General features: G+C 47.1%; 1 protein-coding gene across 2 annotated transcripts in view; it reads left to right on the top strand.

Annotated features, from left to right (window-relative positions):
* Positions 1-22129, top strand: part of btaf1 (BTAF1 RNA polymerase II, B-TFIID transcription factor-associated) — a 232324-nt gene that overhangs the window by 46238 nt on the left and 163957 nt on the right. For both annotated transcript variants that reach the window (XM_072479095.1, XM_072479094.1), the window contains exon 3: positions 7562-7676. In XM_072479095.1, the coding sequence (XP_072335196.1) occupies positions 7562-7676 (115 nt within the window). The remainder of the gene's footprint in view (positions 1-7561; positions 7677-22129) is intronic.

The following is a 22129-nucleotide window of genomic DNA, read 5'->3' as shown; positions in this document are numbered from 1 at the left end:
ATGAGTAAAAACAAAATAATAGCAATAAGATCAAAGCTGAGAATGAGTTAAACCAAAATAATAGCAATAAGCTCAGAGCTGTGCATTCATCAATATTTTTGCATTGGATTACATAGGATGTTGAGGCTGGTTAGTTCATTTGGCTAATGCGGAATAATGCAAACATCGCGGGCTGCACTCTCGTTCCAGCTGCGGTAGACTTGGGACTGCCTCCTCACCCTGCCCTAAGTGTAAGGCAATGGCAAGCCACAACTGACCAAAACCGCCAAGCAAAATGGTTCTCAGTGAAGTCATAGATTATCATAGAATTTACAGTGCAGAAGGAGGCCATTCGGCCCATCGAGTCTGCACCAGCTCTTGGAAAGAGCACCCTACCCAAGGTTAACACCTCCACCCTATCCCCATAACCCAGTAACCCCACCCAACACTAAGGGCAATTTTGGACATTAAGGGCAATTTATCATGGCCAATCCACCTAACCTGCACATCTTTGGACTGTGGGAGGAAACCGGAGCACCCGGAGGAAACCCACGAACACATGGGGAGGATGTGCAGACTCCGCACAGACAGTGACCCAAGCCGGAATCGAACCTGGGACCCTGGAGCTGTGAAGCAATTGTGCTATCCACAATGCTACTGTGCCAGCAAACAACGAATCAACTCCTAAACAGGCCAACCTGGATTGGGTATTGTGTTATGAGAAAGGAATAATTGGCAATCTAGTTGTACAAGGCCCTTTGGGGTGACCGCGGTAATATGATAGAATTCTTCATCAAGATGGAGAGTGATGTAATTGATTCTGAGACTAGGGTCCTGAATTGAAATAAAGGAAACTACGATGGTAGGATGGATTACGGAACGTTACAAAGTGGTGATGATGGCTACGAAATGGCAAATATTGAAAGCGCGCATGGGTGAATTGCAACAATTGTTTATTTCTGTCTGGTGCAACAATAAAACAAAAGTGGCCAAACCATGGCTTGCAAGGGTTATGCGAAGATTTCTCAAGTTTTTTTTTTTTAAACCTTCATCTTGAATCATTGCATGTATGACCAAGATACAATGAAATTGATTACTTTTAACAGATACTTTTTTTTTATTTGTCTTTGCTTTCTTTTAGATTTACTTTCTAATCCATTACAACAGGGACTTTTTTTTTTTTTTGCATTAAGCTAAGAAAGTTAAACTTGTATTCATTAATTCCTTAGCTTATTTCAGATAGAACTTCAATATTCCTCTCAAAGTGAAAAATGAGTGCCGTGACAGGTTTCATTGATGCTTCATAGCATTGTAATATGGCACACTGAATTTCCAGCATCCAAGTGACTAGTCATAAGGAAGTTCCAGCATGGAAAAGCTGAAACCAAATATGAGCTGTGCCTCATTCCCCTAGGAGGCGGCCATGATGATGCATGGTGGGAAACCCGATTTTGGAGGCACAAAATGCATAAACAAAAGTACTCTTCTCCTGACTCAGCAGCAGTTTGAGACGAATGTTGGCAACCCTAAAATTGTCAGAAGGGAAACCAATTTGATGTCTATTTATTTAATCTGTTTATTTTATTAAAAATAAGTGTTCTAGATTTCTGTGGAACATTAGTAAGTAGATGAAAGGCAGGGGACCAGTGGATATTCATTATCTGGAATGTGTGCAGTGAATGGCAATGTTCTTCCCTACCTTCCAGGTAGACCTAGAATCTTGGAGACGTGCCGCACAGGGACTGATACCATTCAGCCTGTCGTGCCTCTACTGGCTCTTTGAATGAGCAATGTGCTTAGTTCCACACCTTGCTTTTATCCGTAACCCCCTAAATTCTTCATTCTAAAATACCTGTCCAACTCCCTAATTAAAATTCAAGTCCTTCCAATACCCTCTCAATTGGAATTGCTTTAGAATTCCAATTCTCCTTCTGAATCTTTGATAGCCTCTGTTCTTTCCTACCACCCCAACTTTGCAGGAAATGTTTTCAGCCATATTTCCCGTGGCTGATATGAGAACTTTCTAAAGGACGCCAGGGAATGCATGGCTGAAATCCAAAAATAGCCAGGGCTGTGCATACATATGGACTGCGCATGAGATTTTTTTCAGCCAGGTAACCTGCAGAAGCTTCTGGGGGAATTCCAGGAGAGCACTCCCTTTTGACCAATGATTAGCATCGCAGAGGTCATGTATTTCCTTGCTATCTTTACTTGGGGCATTGCTGTGCCGTCATTAGCTAAAATAAGTAAGAAAATGTGTAACTAACACTTAGTTTTATGCTTTTATTGTGATAAATACAAACTTCCATAATTTCCTATTAAATAGAACAGGCTCGGGAATTGTTTTGCACAGTTGCACTTTTCAAATGCACCAATATTCCTGCTCTTGATGCAAGCAAGTTTGCACCCATTGAAAGGTCGAGCAGCTCACCCATCACTTCAGACAAGTGTAAGTGAGAAGTTGGTGAACCAAAGAGGGCACCAACTTCACTTACTAATCACCGATTTGAGCAACTTTTTTTAAACCTGTCCCTTTGTATTTTTAATCACTGACACCAGCACTTGACTTTTTTACTCTTTCCATCACTTCTCAGAAAATATTCTGGGAATGCTGATTTCTTCCACCACCAAATCCACTTGACTAGTCAAGGGGTGGCTTTTGGAAGTGTCCTTCCTATTTATTTCCTTGTTCCCAATTTATTTTGTATGGTCTGTGGACCCATAATCGGAATATGCCTTTAAGCGAAGAGTCTAGATTGAAGTAACCTGCTTGTCAGGACACTTGTTCCCAGCTTTTGTATTTAGCCAGATTCCTTGGCACCAAGTGGATCTTGGGAACCAGTTTGGAAAGGGTCTGATCAATTGGTTGTCTGGCAACCAGTCAATTAGTGCCCAGCACATCTTTTGCTGTGAACTTGAAATTATGGGGGATCTGCAGAGAAGAGAGCCTTGCCAGAGAGAACCATCTCAAGCCTTGAATGATGAAGTATCAAAACGAAAGCTGAACTTCAGAAAGAAGTCATCCTATCCTTTTATTTTTATTATTTTCGTTCCCGACTCACCATAAGATATAGGAGCAGAATTGGGTCATTTGGCCCATCTAGTTTACTCTGCAATTTGATCATGGCTGACGTGTTTCTTATCCCATTTTGCTGCCTTCTCCCTGTAATCCCTGATCTCCTTATTAATCAAGAACCTATCTCCTCATCTTCATTTTAAAGGATCATCCCTTCAGTCTGACACTGTGCCCTCGGGTTCGGCCTCCCCTAGTGGGAACATCTCTTTGTCCACTCTATCTAGGTCTCTCAGTATTCTGTAAGTTTCAATGAGATCCCCACCCCACCCCACATCCTTCTGAACTCCCCCAAGTATAGACCCAGAGTCCTCAACCGCACCTCATTTGATGAATCCTTAATTCCTGGCATCATTCTTATGAACCTGCTCTGGACCCCCTCCGAGGCCAGCACATCCTTCATTAGATGACCAAAACTACTCACAATATTCCAAATGGGGTCTGACCAGAGTGTTATACAGCCTCAGCAGTACATTCCTGTTCTTGTATTATAGCACTCTAAATGAATGCTAACATTGCATTTACCCTCCTAACTGCCAACTGAACCTGCATGTTAACCTTAACAGAATCCTGAACTAGGACTCCTAAGTCCCTTTGCGCTTCAGGTTTCCGAAGCCTTTCCCCATTTAGAAAATAGTCTGTGCCTTATTCTTCCTACCAAAGTGCATAACCTCCCCTCACCTCATTTATTTTTCTTCATTTACGGGATGTGCCCGCCACTGGTTAGGCCAGTATTTATTGCCCTTCAGAAGGCGGTAGTGAGTTGCTTCTTGAACTGCTGCAGTCCTTGAGGTAGGTTACAACCACTGTGCTGTTAGGGAGGGAGTTACAGGATGTTGCAACAGTGAAGGAGCGGCAATGTATTTCCAAGTTGGAGTGATGAGCGGCTTGGAGGCTGATGGGGTTCCCAGGTGATGGGGTTCCCAGGTATCTGCAACTCTTGTCCTTCTAGATGGCAGTGGTCGTGGGTTTGGAAGGTGAGTTTCTGCGGTGCATCTTGTAGATGGTACACACGCTTCGTGTGGTGTGCTCGTTGGTGGTGGACGGTTTGACTTCTTGTGGAAGTGATCAATCTGGCTGCTTTGTCCTGGATGGTGTCGAACTTGAGTGTTGGAGCTGCAATCATCCAGGCAAGTGGAAAGCATTCCGCTACACTCCTGACTTGTGCCTTGTCCAGATGGTGGACAAGCTTTGGGGGTCAGGAGGTGCGATACTTGCCGAAGGTTTCCTAGCCTTCGACCTGTCCTGGTAGCCACAGTTTTAATATGGCTAGTCCAGTTCAGTTTCTGATCAATGGTAACCCCTAGGAGGTTAATTGTGGGGGATTTAGCGATGGTAATGCCATTGAATGTCAATGGGCGGTGGTTAGATCCTCTCTTGTAAGAGATGTTCATTGCCTGGTACTTGTGTGGCACGTATGTAACTTGCCACTTGTCAGCCCAAGCCTGGATATTGTTCTGGTCTTGCTGCATTTGGACATGGAGTGCTTCATTATCTGAGGAGTCACAAATGGTGCTGAACATTGTGCAGTCATCCGCAAACATCCCCACTTCTGATCTTTTGATGGAAGGGAAGTCATTGATGAAGCAGCTGAAGGTGGTTGGGCCTAGGACCCTACCCTGAGGAACTCCTGCAATAATGTCCAGGAGCTGAGATGATTGACCTCCAATCACCTCAACCATCTTCCTTTGTGCCAGGTATGATTCCAGCCAGCGGAGAGTTTCCCCCCCCTGATTCCCATTGACTCCAGTTTAGCTGGGACTCCTTGATGCCATACACAGTCAAATGCTGCCTTGATGTCAAGGGCAGTCTGTCTTGCCTCACCTCTAGCATTCTGCTCTTTTGCCCATGTTCGAATCAAGGCTGTAATGATGTCAGGAGCTGAGTGACCCTGGCAGAACCCAAACTGAGCGTTCCTGAGCAGATTATTGCTGCTTATCAGCTGCTTGATAGCACTGCTGATGACTCCTTCCCGATGTTCGTAAGGAGGACTTTGCAGGGTCAACACGGTTGGGTTTGCCGTTGTCATTTCCGGTGCCTGGTTCGATGCTGGGTGGTCCGTCCAGTTTCTTTTATTGTGTGTGTTTTCGTAGCGGTTGAATATAACTGAGTGGCTTGCTAGGCCATTTCAGAGGACATTGCAATGGGTCCGGAGTCACATGTTGGCCAGACCAGGTAAGGATGGCAGATTTCCTTCCCTAAAGGTCAATGGCCAGATGTACTCCCATCTGCAACTTCCTTGCCATAGTCCTTCTGCAGCCTCCTCGCTTCCTCAACAATCCTGTCCCTCCACATATCTTTGTGCCATCTGTAAACCTAGCAACAATGCCCTCAGTTCCTCCTTCCAGATTATTAATGTATATTGTGAATATTTGTGGTCCTAACACTGACCCCTGTGGAATATCACTGTCATTGTAAAAAAGACCCCTTTATCCTCACTCTTTGTTTTCTGCCATCCAGCCAATCCTCTATCCATGCCTGTACCTTGCCCCTAACATCATGGGCTCTTAAATCTTATTTAGCAGCCTTCTTTGCAGCACCAGCCTTTCCCCCTTTTGTGGGTGTGTGTAGTTTAATTAACTGGACATAATTTACTTGTGTTAAAGTTCCAAACCTGGTGACTGAAGCTTATTGCGATCAACTAATGACCTCGGGTATTTTAATTAAAATCTTATTTCACCTGTGTTGCGGTCCTGGTTAAGTGAGGTTGGAATTAACCCCGCGCTAGCCCAGGGTGTTGTGACACTTTCTCCATGGGCATGCCACTTTGTATCTTCCTAATGCTGGAGGAATTGCAGCAGCTGCATGTCCAGGTCAGCAGAACTGGGCACAGGAGCTGGGAACAGCAGCCCGCCAGGGACCACCTTCCCCAACACTTTTTTTTTTTTACAGCCACATCAGTCCTATGAGGATTTCTTTGAGCAGATATGTATTGGTTACACCTCTCAATGGACGCCATTGAGCATCTGTCAACTTCATCAAGGTTTGCAAACTCACTCCATTGTCAATTTACTATGGCAGTTTAAAATTCAACTTTTATGGCTCTGTATCCTTCTCGGCTACCATAGGCTATCTGGATAACATTAGGTAGGATGCTACGGGAGGTGGATGTTGTCTTTCATAGAACAGCCAAATTCCAGCAATTGATTTTTATTACCCCAGTAGTAGTAGCATACTTTTGACAGAATAGCCACCTGGCATTAAATCAAGCAGCATTGAACAATCATATGTTCCATTCTGTAAAGGTTCGGCTTGTTTATAATGCTTATGAGACAGTGTCTTCACTTGCTGTGGGGAACATCGGAGTGTGAATTCTGCAGGTCACGCCATCCACTGATTGACTGAAGCAGCATCTCTGACTTGCCTCCTTCTACGAGCTTTACCAGATTGCACCTAAGCAGATGTTTACGAACCAGTAGAACCTTGCTAAAAATCCTCAACCATGAGCGGAAGTCTTATTGCTTTGCCCATAAATAGTAAATGAGGCAAGTACCCAATTTCAAACAAACAAAAAAGCACATGTGAGTACAAGACTATCAATTAATGAATCTAGTAATAGTGATGGGAGAAGTGAAGAAATTGATATGAGGGTGTTAGCCATGGAAGCTGTTATTGTGCAAGGTGATTTGTGTGTTTTGGGACTTGTAGGTATTATTGTTCGTAGGTATTATTGCCCAGAGTGTCATGATTATTGCCCAGAGTGTCATGTGAAGGATTAATAGGGTTGCTTTGAAAAGTGCAGAATTGCCTTCCCTTTTAACTTTGCACTCCCTTCTGAACTGTTGATCAGCCCTGGACGTGTGTAGCAGTTAAAAACTAACTTTGCATCGGAACTCCATTCAGCACATGTACTTTATCATCAGTAATTTTACTTGATATTCACACTTGATTCGGGAGTTCAGTTGAAAAGTATTATTTGCATTTGGTCAGAACTGGCATTATCTCTTGATTTTTTTTTTTTAAAAGTCAATCGAGGCAGAATGGTTGTACACTGGTTAGCACTGCTGCCTCACAGCGCCAAGGACTCACGTTCGATCCGACCCTGGGTCACTGTCCGTGTGGAGTTTGCACATTCTCCCTGTGTCTGCGTGGGTCTCACCCCCACAACACAAAGATGTGCAGGCTTGGTGAATTGGTCACGCTAAATTGACCCTTAATTGGGAAAAAAATAATTGGGTACTCAGGCTTTTAAAAAACTTTTTTCAAAGCGTATCAAGTTTTACTCGAGCTGATTTCAAAGCTCTGTTTCAATTCTGATGTATGAAAAATGTTGGGTTTAAATTTCCTCTCTGGCTAATCAGATTAGTTGACCTTGACCTAACTTAATTGATCAACCTTCAGCGCGCATGGGAAGGAGTACAGTATAATTATGCGTTTGTGAATTGTGTGATCTATTTGGTTACTAATAAGTATGGAATATGACTTCAGTTATCTTGTAAACATTATTTGAGCGACTTATTATGTCAATGCAGAAATAAATAAATCGGATTTTTAAACTTTCAAATACAGGTATTAACATATTTACGCAGCCCTAACTGGGACACTCGCATTGCAGCTGGCCAAGCAGTCGAAGCTATTGTGAAGAATGTATCTGAATGGAATCCTACTCCAAAGATAAAACAAGGTATTGCCATTCTATGCATTCATAAAGATCACTATTCATAAGCAGTGGAATTATTTTATAGTTATAAGGAGACTTGTATAATAAAATTAACTAAGATAAAAGTGATCATCAAAGTCATTTCCAAGTATGTTAAAATGCTTCTGCTGTTTTGCTGCATATAGTGCTGCTCCTTGTGTGAAATAGCTAGATTGCACAAGGTTTCTATGATCCTTCAATGCATCTCACAATTACCCCAGATGAAGGAGCAGCAGCTATTTGTGTTGTACTGGTGTCACCATAGGATTTTTAGGGTGTTCAATCAGTTGCTACAGCACTCTGATTCTAATAATTTTTGCTTCCTTCCCAAGTCCTATGTGTTCACTTTTTAAATAATGGCACTATTATGTATATATAGCTCACAGCACCATCATGAATTACCGTGTCATATTAGATTTTGTAATAAGTCTGAATTAGTTAACAGCCTAAAGATGCGTGAACTTTTATTTAATAGCAATCATATGATTGAGTACAACGTGGCATTTGTGAGGGAGAAATTTGAAACAGCTGCTAAGATTCTTGATGTAACTAAGACCAAGTTCAGTGAGAGAAGACAGCGACTGTCCCTGGAAAACTGGACAAGCCTGTTAATAGATGAAACGACAGGAGATCAGTGGCTAGTGATTTTTCTTTTTGTGGCTGCATTTGCTGTCAGTGTTATGCTTGTGCAGTTGCACTGTTTTACCCATGGCATCATTATGATCGAAGAGTAGACAAATCTAGGGGCAGAGATGCCAGCCAAATAACTTTTTAAAACGGGGATTGACATCCGGTGACGGGGATGTGCTGAGTGGATGCAGGAAAGGTGACTCTCCTCCTGGAAACTTGAAATTAGGCACTTTTAGCCCAAGTGTGGGGAACCCCCATCCTCGTCCAACACCACCACAACGAACAAGGGATGAGGAGAGGAAAGGGGGAGGTTGGGTAAGACTGGCTATGAATGATCGCACATGGCGACAATAGAATCAATGGCACTGGTAACAGCCACCTTGGATGACCCCCAAACAAAGGGAAACCCCGGAGTGCAGGGGTGCATCCACAAGGTAAATATGGTTGACCCTGCAGGAGGGGTCAGAATAGTCACCTGGAACATCAGGGGACTTAACGGCCTGGTGAAAAGATCAAGAGGCTTCACCCATTTGAAGAGAGCTGATATAGCCTTCCTTCAGGAGAATCAAGGACCGACTGCGGGTAAGAAAGAGCTGGGTGGGCAGACTTGCTAACCGTGTGGGCCCTACTGTACCATCTCACTACTTAATGTAGACTTAAAGATCCTGGCGAGGAGGCTGGAGAGATGCGTGCCAGAGTAGTCGCAGAGGACCAGGTGGGCTTTGTCAAGTGCAGGCAGCTAACATTGAACATCAGGTGCCTGCTGGACTTGAAAATGACTCCTTCCGGGAAGCGAACACCAGAAGTGATCATTTCCTTGACGTAGAAAAGGCCTTCGACAAGGTCGAATGTAACGTTTGGGCCCTCCTGGGTGAAACTGGTGTACAGCGCTTCCAAGGCAAATGTACAGACAAACACCACCAGTGCTAGATACCTCCGGCTGAGGCAGGAATAACCGCTATGCCCACTGCTGCTCTGGCAATCAAGCCACTGCCGATCACCCTCTTGAGTGGCGAAGGGGTGAAGAGTTATCCAAAGGGGAGGACAAAGAACAAAGAGTTTCAGTCTATGCGGATGACCTGCTCCTCTACATCTCGAATCCCTGGGCCAGCATGGAAGCGATAATGAAACTCCTAAAGCAGTTCAGAGCCTTCTCAGGTTACAAACTTAACCTGGGCAAGAGCAAGATCTTCCTTCTGAACCCACCGTGGGGAGGGACAGAGCTTGGACTGCACAGAAGAGGCCCTTCGGCCCATAGAGTCTGCACTGACCCATGAAAAACATCTCACCTGCCTACCTAATCCCATTTGCCAACACCTGGCCTATAGCATTGAATGTTATGATGTGCCAAGTGCTCATCCAAGTACTTTTTAAAGGATGTGAGGCAACTCTCGTCTACCACTCTCCCAGGCAGTGCATTCCACCCTCTGGATATTTTTTTTCCCCCCTCAAATCCCCCCCCACCCCCACCCACCACAAGCCTGCCTTGAACTTGTGTCCCCTTGTCCCCTTGTAACTTACCCTTCAACAAAGGAGAACAGCAGCTCCCCATCCACCCTGTCCATGCCTGTTATAATCTTGTACACCTAAAACAGATCGCCCCTCAATCTTCTCTGCTCCAGCAAAAACAACCCAAGCCTATCCAACCTCCTCATAACTTAAAATGTTCCATCCCAGGCAACATTCTGGTGAATTGCCTCTGCACCTCCTCCAGTGCAATCACATCCTTCCTGTAATGTGGCAACCAAAAATGCACACAGTACTCCAGCTGTGGCCTCACAAGTTCTGTACAACTCCAATCAATTGATAACGGCAAGTGTCCCATATGTCTTTTCACCAGCCTATTAACCTGCCCTTCTGCCTTCAGAGACTTATGGTCAAACACACCAAGGTCCCTTTGTTCCTCGGAACTTCCCAGTGTCATGCCATTCATTGAATACGTCCTTCCTTGTCACATGACTCCTTCCAAGTATATCCACCTCGCACTTTTCAAGATTAAATCCCATCAGCTACTTTTCTGCTCATTTGACCATCCCGTCTATATCGTCCTGAAACCCAAGACACAACCTCACTGTTAACTATCCATCCAATCTTTGTGTCATCCTCAAACATATTGATCCTATCCCCCACTTGGTCATCTATGTCATTTTATATAAATGGCAAACAATAGGGGACCCAGCACAGATCCTTGAGGTACGCCACTGGACACTGGTTTCCAATCACTAAAGCAGCTTGCTGTCATAAGAACTAGGAGCAGGAGTAGGCCATCTGGCCCCTCGAGCCTGCTCCGCCATTCAATGAGATCATGGCTGATCTTTTGTGGACTCAGCTCCACTTTCCGGCCCGAACACCATAACCCTTTAATCCCGTTATTCTTCAAAAAACTATCTATCTTTATCTTTAAAACATTTAATGAAGGAGCCTCAACAGTAATTCCATAGATTCACAACCCTTTGGGTGAAGAAGTTCCTCCTAACCTCAGTCCTAAATCTACTTCCCCTTATTTTGAGGCTATGCCCCCCCCCCCCCCCCCCCCAGTTCTGCTTTCACCCACCAGTGGAAACAACCTACCTGCATCTATCCTATTTATTCCCTTCAAGATCCCCCCTCAACCTTCTAAATTCCAATGAGTACAGCCCCAGTCTACTCAACCTCTCCTTGTAATCCAACCCCTTCAGCTCTGGGATTAACCTAGTGAATCTCCTCTGCACACCCTCCAGCGCCAGACCAAAACTGAACACAATACCCCATGTGTGGCCTTACTAACACCTTATACAATTGCAGCATAACCTCCCTGGTCTTAAACTCCATCCCTCTAGCAATGAAGGACAAAATTCCATTTGCCTTCTTAATCACCTGTAAACCAACTTTTTGCGACTCATGCACTAGCACACCCAGGCCTCTCTGCACAGCAGCATGTTTTAACATTTTATCATTTAAATAATAATCCCTTTTCCTGTTATTCCTACCAAAATGGATAACCTCACATTTGTCAACATTGTATTCCATCTGCCAGACCCTAGCCCATTCACTTAGCCTATCTAAATTCCTCTGCAGACTTCCGGTATCCTCTGCACTTTTTGCTTTACCACTCATCTTAGTGTCGTCTGCAAACTTGGACACATTGCCCTTGGTCCCCAACTCCAAATCATCTATGTAAATTGTGAACAATTGTAGGCCCAACACTGATTCTTGAGGGACACCATTAGCTACTGATTGCCAACCAGAGAAACACCCATTAATCCCCACTCTTTGCTTTCTATTAATTAACCAATCCTCTATCCATGCTACTACTTTCCCCTTAATGCCATGCATCTTTATCTTATGCAGCAACCTTTTGTGTGGCACCTTGTCAAAGGCTTTCTGGAAATCCAGATATACCACATCCATTGGCTCCCCGTTATCTACCGCACTGTTAATGTCCTCAAAAAATTCCACTAAATTAGCTAGGCACGACCTGCCCTTTATGAACCCATGCTGTGTCTGCCCAATGGGACAATTTCCATCCAGATGCCTCGCTATTTCTTCCTTGATGATAGATTCCAGAATCTCCCCTACGACCGAAGTTAAGCTCACTGGCCTATAATTATCCACTTTCTGCCTACCTCCTTTTTTAAACAGTGGTGTCACGTTTGCTAATTTCCAATCCGCCGGGACCACCCCAGAATCTAGTGAATTTTGGTAAATTATCACTAGTGCATTTGCAATTTCCCTAGCCGTCTCTTTTAGCACTCTGGGATGCATTCCATCCGGGCCAGGAGACTTGTCTACCTTTAGCCCCATAAGCTTGCCCATCACTACTTCCTTAGTGATAACAATCATCTCAATGTCCTCACCTGTCATAGCCTCATTTCCACCAGTCACTGGCATGTTATTTGTGTCTTCCATTGTGAAGACCGCCCAAAAAACCTGTTCAGTTCCTAAGCCATGTCCTCATCTCCCATTATTAAATCTCCCTTCTCATCCTCTAAAGGACCAATATTTACCTTAGCCACTCTTTTTTTGTTTTATATATTTGTAGAAACTTTGACTATCTGTTTTTATATTCTGAGCAAGTTTCCTCTCATAATCTATCTTTCTCTTCTTTATAGCTTTTTTAGTAGCTTCCTGTTGCCCCTTGAAGATTTCCCAGTCCTCTAGTCGCCCTCTAATCTTTGCCACTTTGTATGCTTTTTCCTTCAATTTGATACTCTCCCTTATTTCCTAAGATATCCACGGTTGATTTTCCCTCTTTCTACCGTCCTTCCTTTTAGTTGGTATAAACGGTTATCACCCTCTGTCTCCTACAGCTAAGCACAATTTAAGTCCACCATATCAAGTTATCCCATGTGGATTTGGCTTCTTTATCAGTCTCCCATGTGGGACTTTGTCAAAGGCTTTGCTGAAATCCATGCAAACTACATCAACTGCACTACCCTCCTTTACATACTTGGTCACATGCACAAAAAATTCAATCAAATTTGATAGATATGATCTTGCTCTGACAACGCCATGCTGACTATTCTTGATCAAACCTTGCCTCGCCAAGTGGAAATAGATTCTCTCCTTCAGAATTTTCTCCAATAGTTTCTCTACCACTGACATGTGACTCACTGGTCTGTAGTTCTCTGGCTTATCTCTATAACCTTTCTTAAATAGTGTGACCATATTAGCTGTTCAGTGGGGCCATATTAGCTGTTAATATCATCTGGCTCCGAGGCCAGAGAGGAATTGAAAATTTGGATCCGAGCCCCTGCAATCTCTTCCCTCGCTTCCCACAGCACCCTGGGGGACACTTCATCCAGACCTGAAGATTTGTCCACTTTTAAACCTGCCAACACCTCCAATACCTTGTCACTCCCTATGACAAGTTGCTCAAGAACCTCTCCCCGAGTTCTATATCTATCTCCTCATTGTCTTGGGTGAAGACCGATATGAAGTATTCGTTCAACACGTAACCAATGTCCTCTGGCTCCACCCACAGATTTTCCTAATGAGTCCTACTCTTTCCCTGGTTATCTTCTTCCCATTACAGAATATCTTTCCAGACTGTCAAACCTGTCTTGAGCTTATTTTTTGGTACCTTATTCCTGGTGTTCATTTTGTCATGTGAGTAGCTTTAAGAAATGGAGCTGTTCATGTTACTGGAGTGATGTCAGCGTGTGGGTGGAGCTGAGCTCTACTTCTGCTTTTTAGTTTCACTTTGAGAAAAAGCTTGGGTGTGTCTGGTTTTCCAGTGTGTTGCAGCTGAAGTCAGCCAAAGCAGCTGTATTGTTGAGCTCTCTGCCATGAAGGACTATCTCTTAATCTTTTGGTGAATTCAGGATTATAAATGTTTTCAGTATTGAATGTAAACTCTGATGTGCTTCTGTTTAAAGGTTTGTTAAGTCTTTTGGGTGTAAAAGGATAGCATATAGGGTACTTAGTGTTGTATTCTTTGGGGGTTATCTTGGAATTAATGGTTGCTAAGATATTCACTGTTTTAAAAAGGTTAACTTGAGTTCATAGGATAAACATTGTTTTGCTTTAAAAAATACTTTTCCATTTCTGTTGTACCACACCTGTAGAGTGAGCCATGTGCTCCCCATACCACAATCTATTAAAAGTTATGGGTCAGGTGAACTCCACGATACACTTGGGATTCTCTAAACCCTGACCCATAACAATTTATATTTACTGTGTCGATTCCCCTGCCCTGAGTATTATTTTTCCTCGCAGTTGTGATGTGATCTCTCCACCAGTTCAGCATCTCCTGCTCCCAAGCCTCTCCAATGGTTTAATTGTGCGTTTTAAAAAATAAAGTTGTACGAACTATAAAAGCATTCTGTTTAAAGGTACTTGTTGTCCGGAAACTTTCAGAAGTTGGGGCAGCACGGTAGCATTGTGGATAGCGCAATTGCTTCACAGTTCCAGGGTCCCAGGTTCGATTCCGGCTTGGGTCACTGTCTGTGCGGAGTCTGCACATCCTCCCCGTGTCTGCGTGGGTTTCCCCCGGGTGCTCCGGTTTCCTCCCACAGTCCAAAGATGTGCAGGTTAGGTGGATTGGCCGTGATAAATTGCCCTTAGTGTCCAAAATTGCCCTAAGTGTTGGGTGGGGTTACTGGGTTATGGGGATAGGGTGGAGGTGTTGACCTTGGGTAGGGTGCTCTTTCCAAGAGCCGGTGCAGACTCGATGGGCCAAGTGGCCTCCTTCTGCACTGTAAATTCTATGATAGAGAGTTAATTTAAGTAAGCTGTCAGTGGTCTGTGGGAAAAATGGGTCATTCGGAAAAAGAGTCAAAGGCTAACGTTCAAATATACAAGGACATTATTCCCATATCCCGTGTTTGCAACTCTAGTGTTTCTTTTGGTTGGATCCTGAAGCTGTTCACCTAGTTTCTGAACCCCATGGCAGGTGGGTGGTCAGGGTGATGCCTCTCCACAGTTTGTGGATCTCGTGCTCTGGAACCTCTTTCCCCTCAGGCCTGGGAGGTCCCATGCAGGTTGTATCAGAAGTCTTGCCTCTTGTCCTGGCAGGAGACACAAGTTGCGTTTCAGAATCCAATGGGGAAGAGCTCTACTTGCCAAAAAATGGCAGCCACTGACAACTGGATAAGGATAACATAAAAGCTAAACTGAAACGTTTCCAACAACTTCAATAAATAGCATAGATCCTAGCGGTTGGTAAAGTTACAAAGAACTGTTGAAAGTTATAAATTAAGTAGCAAAGCTACTAAATAGGAGTAGGAAAAGAAACTCGAGTTGTCAGAGAACAGCAAAGGAAAAATAATTTTTGCAATTGCATTAGTAAAAAGTAGGTGGTCAGGAGCAATGTAAACCCTTTGGCAATATTGCATTATTACTTTTCAACGAAAATTGGGAAATGGCAGTCACACTGACTTTGTGCAATATTTAAATGAGAAGAAATGAACAACATGCCAAGGAAGCTTAAAATTAAATCAGGGCCACGGGCTCAACGAAGGTAATGTTATGCCATACAACAGTAATGAAAGTAATGGCATCAAAATGTGACCAGTCCCCAGCATCGGATGACTTGGAAGTGAATGAGAACGTTGCAGATGCCCTTAAGTTTTTGATTTGGAAATTGTTCCTTTATGTCGGAAAATTGTGCATGTTACACTTTGATTTTTAAAAGGTGAGCAAGGAGAGGGTGGCACAGTGATTAGCACTGCCACCTCACAGTGCCAGGGATCCCGATTCAACGGTATGGAGTTTGCACTTTCTCCCCTTGTCTGTGTGGGTTTCTTCCGGGTGTTCCGGTTTCTTCCCGGTCCACAAGTGTATAGGTTAGGTGGATTGGCCATGCTAAATTGCCCCTTAGTGTTTGGGGGTTATGGGTATAGGGTAGGGGAGTGGGCCTATGTAGGGAGGGTTTCAGAGGGTAGGTGCCGATATGAAGGGCCGAATAGTTTCCTTTTGCATTAGGAATTCTATGGTTCTTTGGAAAAGGAATTTGCAGACCAGTTAGCCTAACATCTGTTGTTGGAAAATTAAGAGTATATTGCTATCCCAGACCAGACCACAACAATTGCTAGGATACCGGACAGAAACCCCAATATTTTATTTAATTTGTATCTGAGGAAAGGATACTTCACTCCAGGTGTGATTCCACGCAGAAATAGGGATATGGTATATTAAAACAAACTTTATTACCAACACTGGATTAAAATAACTTTAACATCAAGCAAGAAAATAGCTTTCAATTACCCATTAGACAAGGCTTAACAATGAAAATGAAACACTAACTCCGAACTACTATGTTTTATCTCCACTCAAGCAAAACTCATCTCAGGTCAAAATCCACTTTCAAATACAGTTAACAAACATGCGGTTACCTGCTGTACACTTGAATTGAGTTCCTTTTAAAAGACTGATTGGAGAGCGAGAAATCTGATCAGGGAACAATCTGTGTCAGACTACTTTTTAATCTGCCAGCCTTTGGCAAAAAGTTCCTGTCGTGTTCACAGCAAATCTTTAACTCACTGTTTTTGAAGAAGCTGCTGGTCTGTTCACATCCATTAACTGAATTCAATACCTGACTGCTTCAGCCCCCGGCTCCTCCTAATATCTAAATCATCTTACTAAGGCCAAACACACTGTCTCTAATTATCTACTCCCCAGGGAACCTTCTTCATATAAACAAAATTCCATAGCTCTACAGGTAAACCATATAGATAGTCGAAATTAATGATTTTCAATTTTTCGGATGCTCTAATTGCACCTTTGTAGCCAAAGTGTTTACTGTTTAAACTGGAACTTTTAAAAACACTACTGCAGCAGTCACATACTAACCCAAGCTTTTAATCCTTACTGCACTTACTGCATATAACACTATACATCTGAAATTCCTACATTCATCATAAGTCTATAAAGATAGGGTGACTCATCACCACCTTAAATCTGATCAGAAAGAGTTGGCATGAATTTGTAAAACATAGATCATACCTGTCCTAGCAAATTTGATTGGAATTTTTGAAGAGTGACTAGTGGGTAGGGTAATATGGACTTCCAGAAGACATTTGATATTATGTCCCTCTTAAGAGACTATTGGCTAAAGTTGAAACTGGTGGGATTGAAGAAAAATTATTCGTCTAGTAATGGACTTAACTGAGAGGTTTGAGACTGGGTATGGATAATGAGCAGGCGGAGATCATGTGATGCTGTGGGTAGCGCCCCTGCCTAGGAGGCAGAAGCTCCGGGTTCAAATCCTACCTCAGGACCTGATGGCCAAGGAAGTTCTTAACTCGACCAACAGGTTGAATATCAACCTGCAAAATCCTTCCAAAATACGGCAATGGCAGGCGGTAAGAGGTAGAGACCCCTGGTCGTGCTTGATGCAGAGTGGTGCTGCTCAAGCTATATGCTTCTGGCAACAGGCTAGTGACCTGTTCCAGGAAAAACTAATGGAAGTGCATGAAAGTCTGCCTTGTGCACCGCTAGGAGCAGGAAGAGAAGCAACAGCCCTGGTAAAATGTGACTATTATGCAAGGATCTTTTGGGGCCTTGACTGTTCAGCTTATTTATGAACAACTTTGATGATGGGATAGAGAACAATATGTCCAAATTTGCAGATGACACAAAGTCTGAGGCACTTTAAGCAGCATAGATGGAATTAGATGTGAGGGTTAGGTGAACTGACAACTGAGGCAAATGGGTTTGAATGTTGGCAAACTTTAGACCAAAAAAGACGAGAACGGGGACTTTCTAAATGATGAAAAGCAATTACCAGAAGCAGTCCAAAGGCACATCGATCATTAAAATATGAGTTAGTACTGAAAACAATCAAAAATACTAATGAAATGCTGGCCTTTATATCCAGAGGACTAGAATACAGGGAGTAAGAGGACTAGAATACAGGGAGTAAGAGGACTAGAATACAGGGAGTAAAAGTTATGCTTCAGTTATATCATACCCTGGAGTACTGCAAGCGGTTGTGTGCACCATACCATAGGATGGATATATTGACCTTGGGATGGAGTGCAGCATGGATTTACCAGAATGAGAACTACTCCAGGGTTAAATTACAAGGAGCAATTATGCAAACTCATGTTGCAATTCCTGAAATGTAGACGGTAATGTGGTGATTTAAAGTTTCAAGGTGTGTTGGGGAATAAATAAGATAGAAACTATTCCCACTGTTTGGAAGTCTAGGACTATGGGGCATAATGGAAAACTTAGTGCCAGACCTTTCAGGAGCGAAATGAGGACATCTTCTACACAAATAGAATGGTGGAAGTTTAGAACTCTCTTCTGCAAATGGCAATTGGTCACAGATCTCCTGGATCTGAGATTCATGTTATCCTAAGGAATATGGGGAAAATGACCGGTTTATGGAGTTCGGGTCGCACATCAGCCATGATCTCCATGAATAGCTGAACAGTCGAGAGTGGCTAAATGACCTACCCCAATCTGAAATTCATAGCCAGAAACATATGGGGTGCGATCCAACGGCCACACTGCATCCCAAAAGCAGCTCACTGCAGCGCAGCTTAGCTGATAAAAGCTGGGAGACCCCGCTCCTGGGATCTACCCTGTTTGCAACGCCTTGCGAGATCTAACACGATCTTGCGAGACGTTGCATTGTAAATCCCACCCATTGTGTGTGGGATCACTTTTTTTTTGGAGCAAATCTGCATATTAGAGCGAGGCAGCTAGTCTCACTGTAAAATGCAGTTTCCTGAGGCGTGAGATCTACCCCCTTCGCCTCAAGAGTCCTTGGGTGAGCGCTGTTCAGCACTGGTCCTCACAAACTGGGACCAGACAAATCGGACCAGCACAAGCGCATGCCCTTTGGGCAGAGTGGTACCCTCTGGGGATATCAGCTTGGCACTGCCAACTGGCTGAGGCACTGCCAGGGTGCCAAGCTGACATTTTTGTGTGCTGCCGATCGGGATAGGGGTGCACTGTGCAGGTGTTTGGTGGGGGGGAGAATCCCATAGTGCTTGTGGGGTGTCGGGGGCCTCGGAGATCGGAAAATTATGTCCCAATCTCTCGCCAGACTGATGCACCCTCGCGAGTGGAGTTCCTGGGCGAAATTCTCCGTTATCGGCGCAAAGTCCGCCGATCAGCACAAAAAACGGCGCAAATCCGACTTGCGTCACGCCGCAAAATTCGTCGCGAAGTCTCCGGTCCGAAATGGGCTAGCAGCGACGTGACTGGATCAGCGCTTGCTCACGTGGTGCACGCCGTGCAGCGTCATACTCGCCGCACGGCGTGACGGCTCATAAGGACGCGTTGCTCTCTCTTCCCCCCCCCCCACCCACCCGACCGGAACACCCGACCGGCCGGCCGCCGCTCAGCCCCGAGGTTCCAGTCACGGGATGTGGAGGCGCTCCTGGACGCAGTGGAGCAGAGGAGGGAGGCCCTGTATCCCGGGCACGGCCGCAGAGTTGCCCCACGCCACAGCCGGCGTCTGTGGAGGGAGGTGGCAGAGGCCGTCACCGCTGCGGCCCTGACACCACGGACAGGCACCCAGTGCCGCAAGAAGGTGAACGACCTTGTCCGAGCAGGCAGGGTGAGCCCCCCCCGCCCGATATACATATCCCCACTCTTTCTCCCCCCCCCCCTCCCCCATATCCCCCCCTCCCCCAAATCCCCCCCTCCCCCAAATCCCCCCCTCCCCCAAATCCCCCCCCTCCCCCAAATCCCCCCCTCCCCCATAATCCCTCCCTCCCCCATAATCCCTCCCTCCCCCATAATCCCTCCCTCCCCCATAATCCCTCCCTCCCCCATAATCCCTCCCTCCCCCATAATCCCTCCCTCCCCCATAATCCCCCCCTCCCCCATATCCCCAATTGAATCCAGCCGTAACCTTAACCTCTGCAATACACGCGCAACCAATGGCGTGCATTCATATACCTGTCTTAACACTGTCGCCTTTTACCCCTGCCGCCCCCCCCCCCCCCCCCCCCCCCCCCCCCCCACAGGAGAAACGCGCACACAACACCAGGGAGCATGTGAGGACTGGAGGTAGCCCCGCTGATGAGAGGCCACTGACCGAACACGAGGAAAGGGCCCTGGAACTGGCTGGCGGACCTGAGGACCGGGAGGTTGCTGATGCAGAGGTCGGGGGCGTACTAGCAAGTGAGCCACCGACAGCCCGTCCCCATATCCCCCCTCCCCTATATCCCCCTCCCCCATATCACCTGATCACTGCCTGCGTGTCTAACCATGCATGCTTCATTGTGTATCGCAGGAACAAACGTCGAGGCACCCATCCCCGCAGGTGCAGACCGCCCGCAGGATGCCCCTCGGAGGCCACGGGAGACGGAGAGACCCGGACCCTCCGGCATGCGACGCCCGCAGGATGCCCCTCGCACACCACGGGAGACGGTGAGACCCGGACCCTCCGGCATGCGATGCCCGCAGGATGTCCCTTGGTGACCACGGGAGACGGAGAGACCTGGAGCAACAGGGAGACGACGCCCCCGTCACGTGCGGGTGTGACGACGCTGGTGTGTGCCACCCAGCGACGAGAGGGGCAGCCACAGGTTCCCGTCACAGCCGAGCCAGGACACCCCTACCCGGGACAGCACTACCCAGGAAGACGAAATACCGGACAGTGACACAGAGTGGATGGGTGGAGACGAACCCCCACCCTAAAGTGCCATGGACTCAGAGTGGGACGAAGAGCACGACACAACGCCACTGCTGTCACCAACACCCTCCACCATCGCAGAAACACTCACCGCGGTTGGGCACTTTAGTGATGAGGCGTCTGGTACACTCACTGGTGCGCACAACACAGCCGTCCCGGTACAGCAGGTGGAAGTAGGAGCAGCAGAGGGGCCGGGCGGTCGGAGGGTAGCCCAGCCCAAGCGAACATCTGCCGCCCAGATGGATCCCGGGTTCCTGGAGTTACCACACCCTCCCATAGATCCGATGCAACCACCGACCCGGAGACGAGCGAGGAGGGTGACGGCCGGCTTGCGGCGGCTGCAGTCGCAGGTGGAGGAGTCCACCCGCGTCCAGGAGCTGGGAGTGGTGCCGGTCATGCGTGCCACCCAGGCCGACACCGCATGGGTGGCGTCCGCGGTGGAGGCAATGGGTGCGACAGTGTCAGACATGGGGAACGGTTTGCGAGACCTGGGGCTTTCCGTGCAGGCGCCATCTGTGGCCCAGGACATGGCTGCCCTCTCACAGGAGGCCATGAGCCAGCGCCAGATGGCAGAGGCGCTCAACGCCTTGGCCCAGTCTCTGCAGGCCTTGGCCCAGTCTCTGCAGGCCTTGGCCCAGTCTCTGCAGGCCTTGGCCCAGTCTCTGCAGGCCTTGGCCCAGTCTCTGCAGGCCTTGGCCCAGTCTCTGCAGGCCTTGGCCCAGTCTCTGCAGGCCTTGGCCCAGTCTCTGCAGGCCTTGGCCCAGTCTCTGCAGGCCTTGGCCCAGTCTCTGCAGGCCTTGGCCCAGTCTCTGCAGGCCTTGGCCCAGTCTCTGCAGGCCTTGGCCCAGTCTCTGCAGGCCTTGGCCCAGTCTCTGCAGGCCTTGGCCCAGTCTCTGCAGGCCTTGGCCCAGTCTCTGCAGGCCATGGCCCAGTCTCTGCAGGCCATGGCCCAGCCTCTGCAGGCCATGGCCCAGCCTCTGCAGGCCATGGCCCAGCCTCTGCAGGCCATGGCCCAGCCTCTGCAGGCCATGGCCCAGCCTCTGCAGGCCATGGCCCAGCCTCTGCAGGCCATGGCCCAGCCTCTGCAGGCCATGGCCCAGCCTCTGCAGGCCATGGCCCAGCCTCTGCAGGCCATGGCCCAGCCTCTGCAGGCCATGGCCCAGCCTCTGCAGGCCATGGCCCAGCCTCTGCAGGCCATGGCCCAGCCTCTGCAGGCCATGGCCCAGCCTCTGCAGGCCATGGCCCAGCCTCTGCAGGCCATGGCCCAGCCTCTGCAGGCCATGGCCCAGCCTCTGCAGGCCATGGCCCAGCCTCTGCAGGTCATGGCCCAGTCTCTGCAGGCCATGGCCCAGTCTCTGTAGGCCATCGCTGAGGACATCGGCGCCATTGGCCATGTGCGAGCCGGCGTCGCACAGTCACAGACAGGGTTTGCCAATCCCCTGGGCTCCATGGCTGCAAACCTGCAGACCCCTGTCGATACCAGCACGGGCCTCCAGGACTGGCAGCGCCAGATGTCGGGGGGGGGGGGGGGGGGGGGGGTGTCGGATGGCCAGTCCGTTCGCATCCCCCACCCATGTAGAGGCCTGGGGGCCATCGGGCACCCCGAGGGAGGAGGAGGTGGTGTGGTCTGTCCCGGGTCCCCCTGTAGGGGAGGTCCCGGAACACCGCGAAACCTCGGACTCTCCCCCCCCCCCCCCCCCCCCCCCCACTTCCATCCCAGGTGCATCGGGTG

The sequence above is a fragment of the Scyliorhinus torazame genome, chromosome 16 (assembly GCF_047496885.1).
Source record: "Scyliorhinus torazame isolate Kashiwa2021f chromosome 16, sScyTor2.1, whole genome shotgun sequence".
In the NCBI taxonomy this organism is placed as follows: domain Eukaryota; kingdom Metazoa; phylum Chordata; class Chondrichthyes; order Carcharhiniformes; family Scyliorhinidae; genus Scyliorhinus; species Scyliorhinus torazame.
This window is presented reverse-complemented; position numbering and strand designations above follow the sequence as displayed.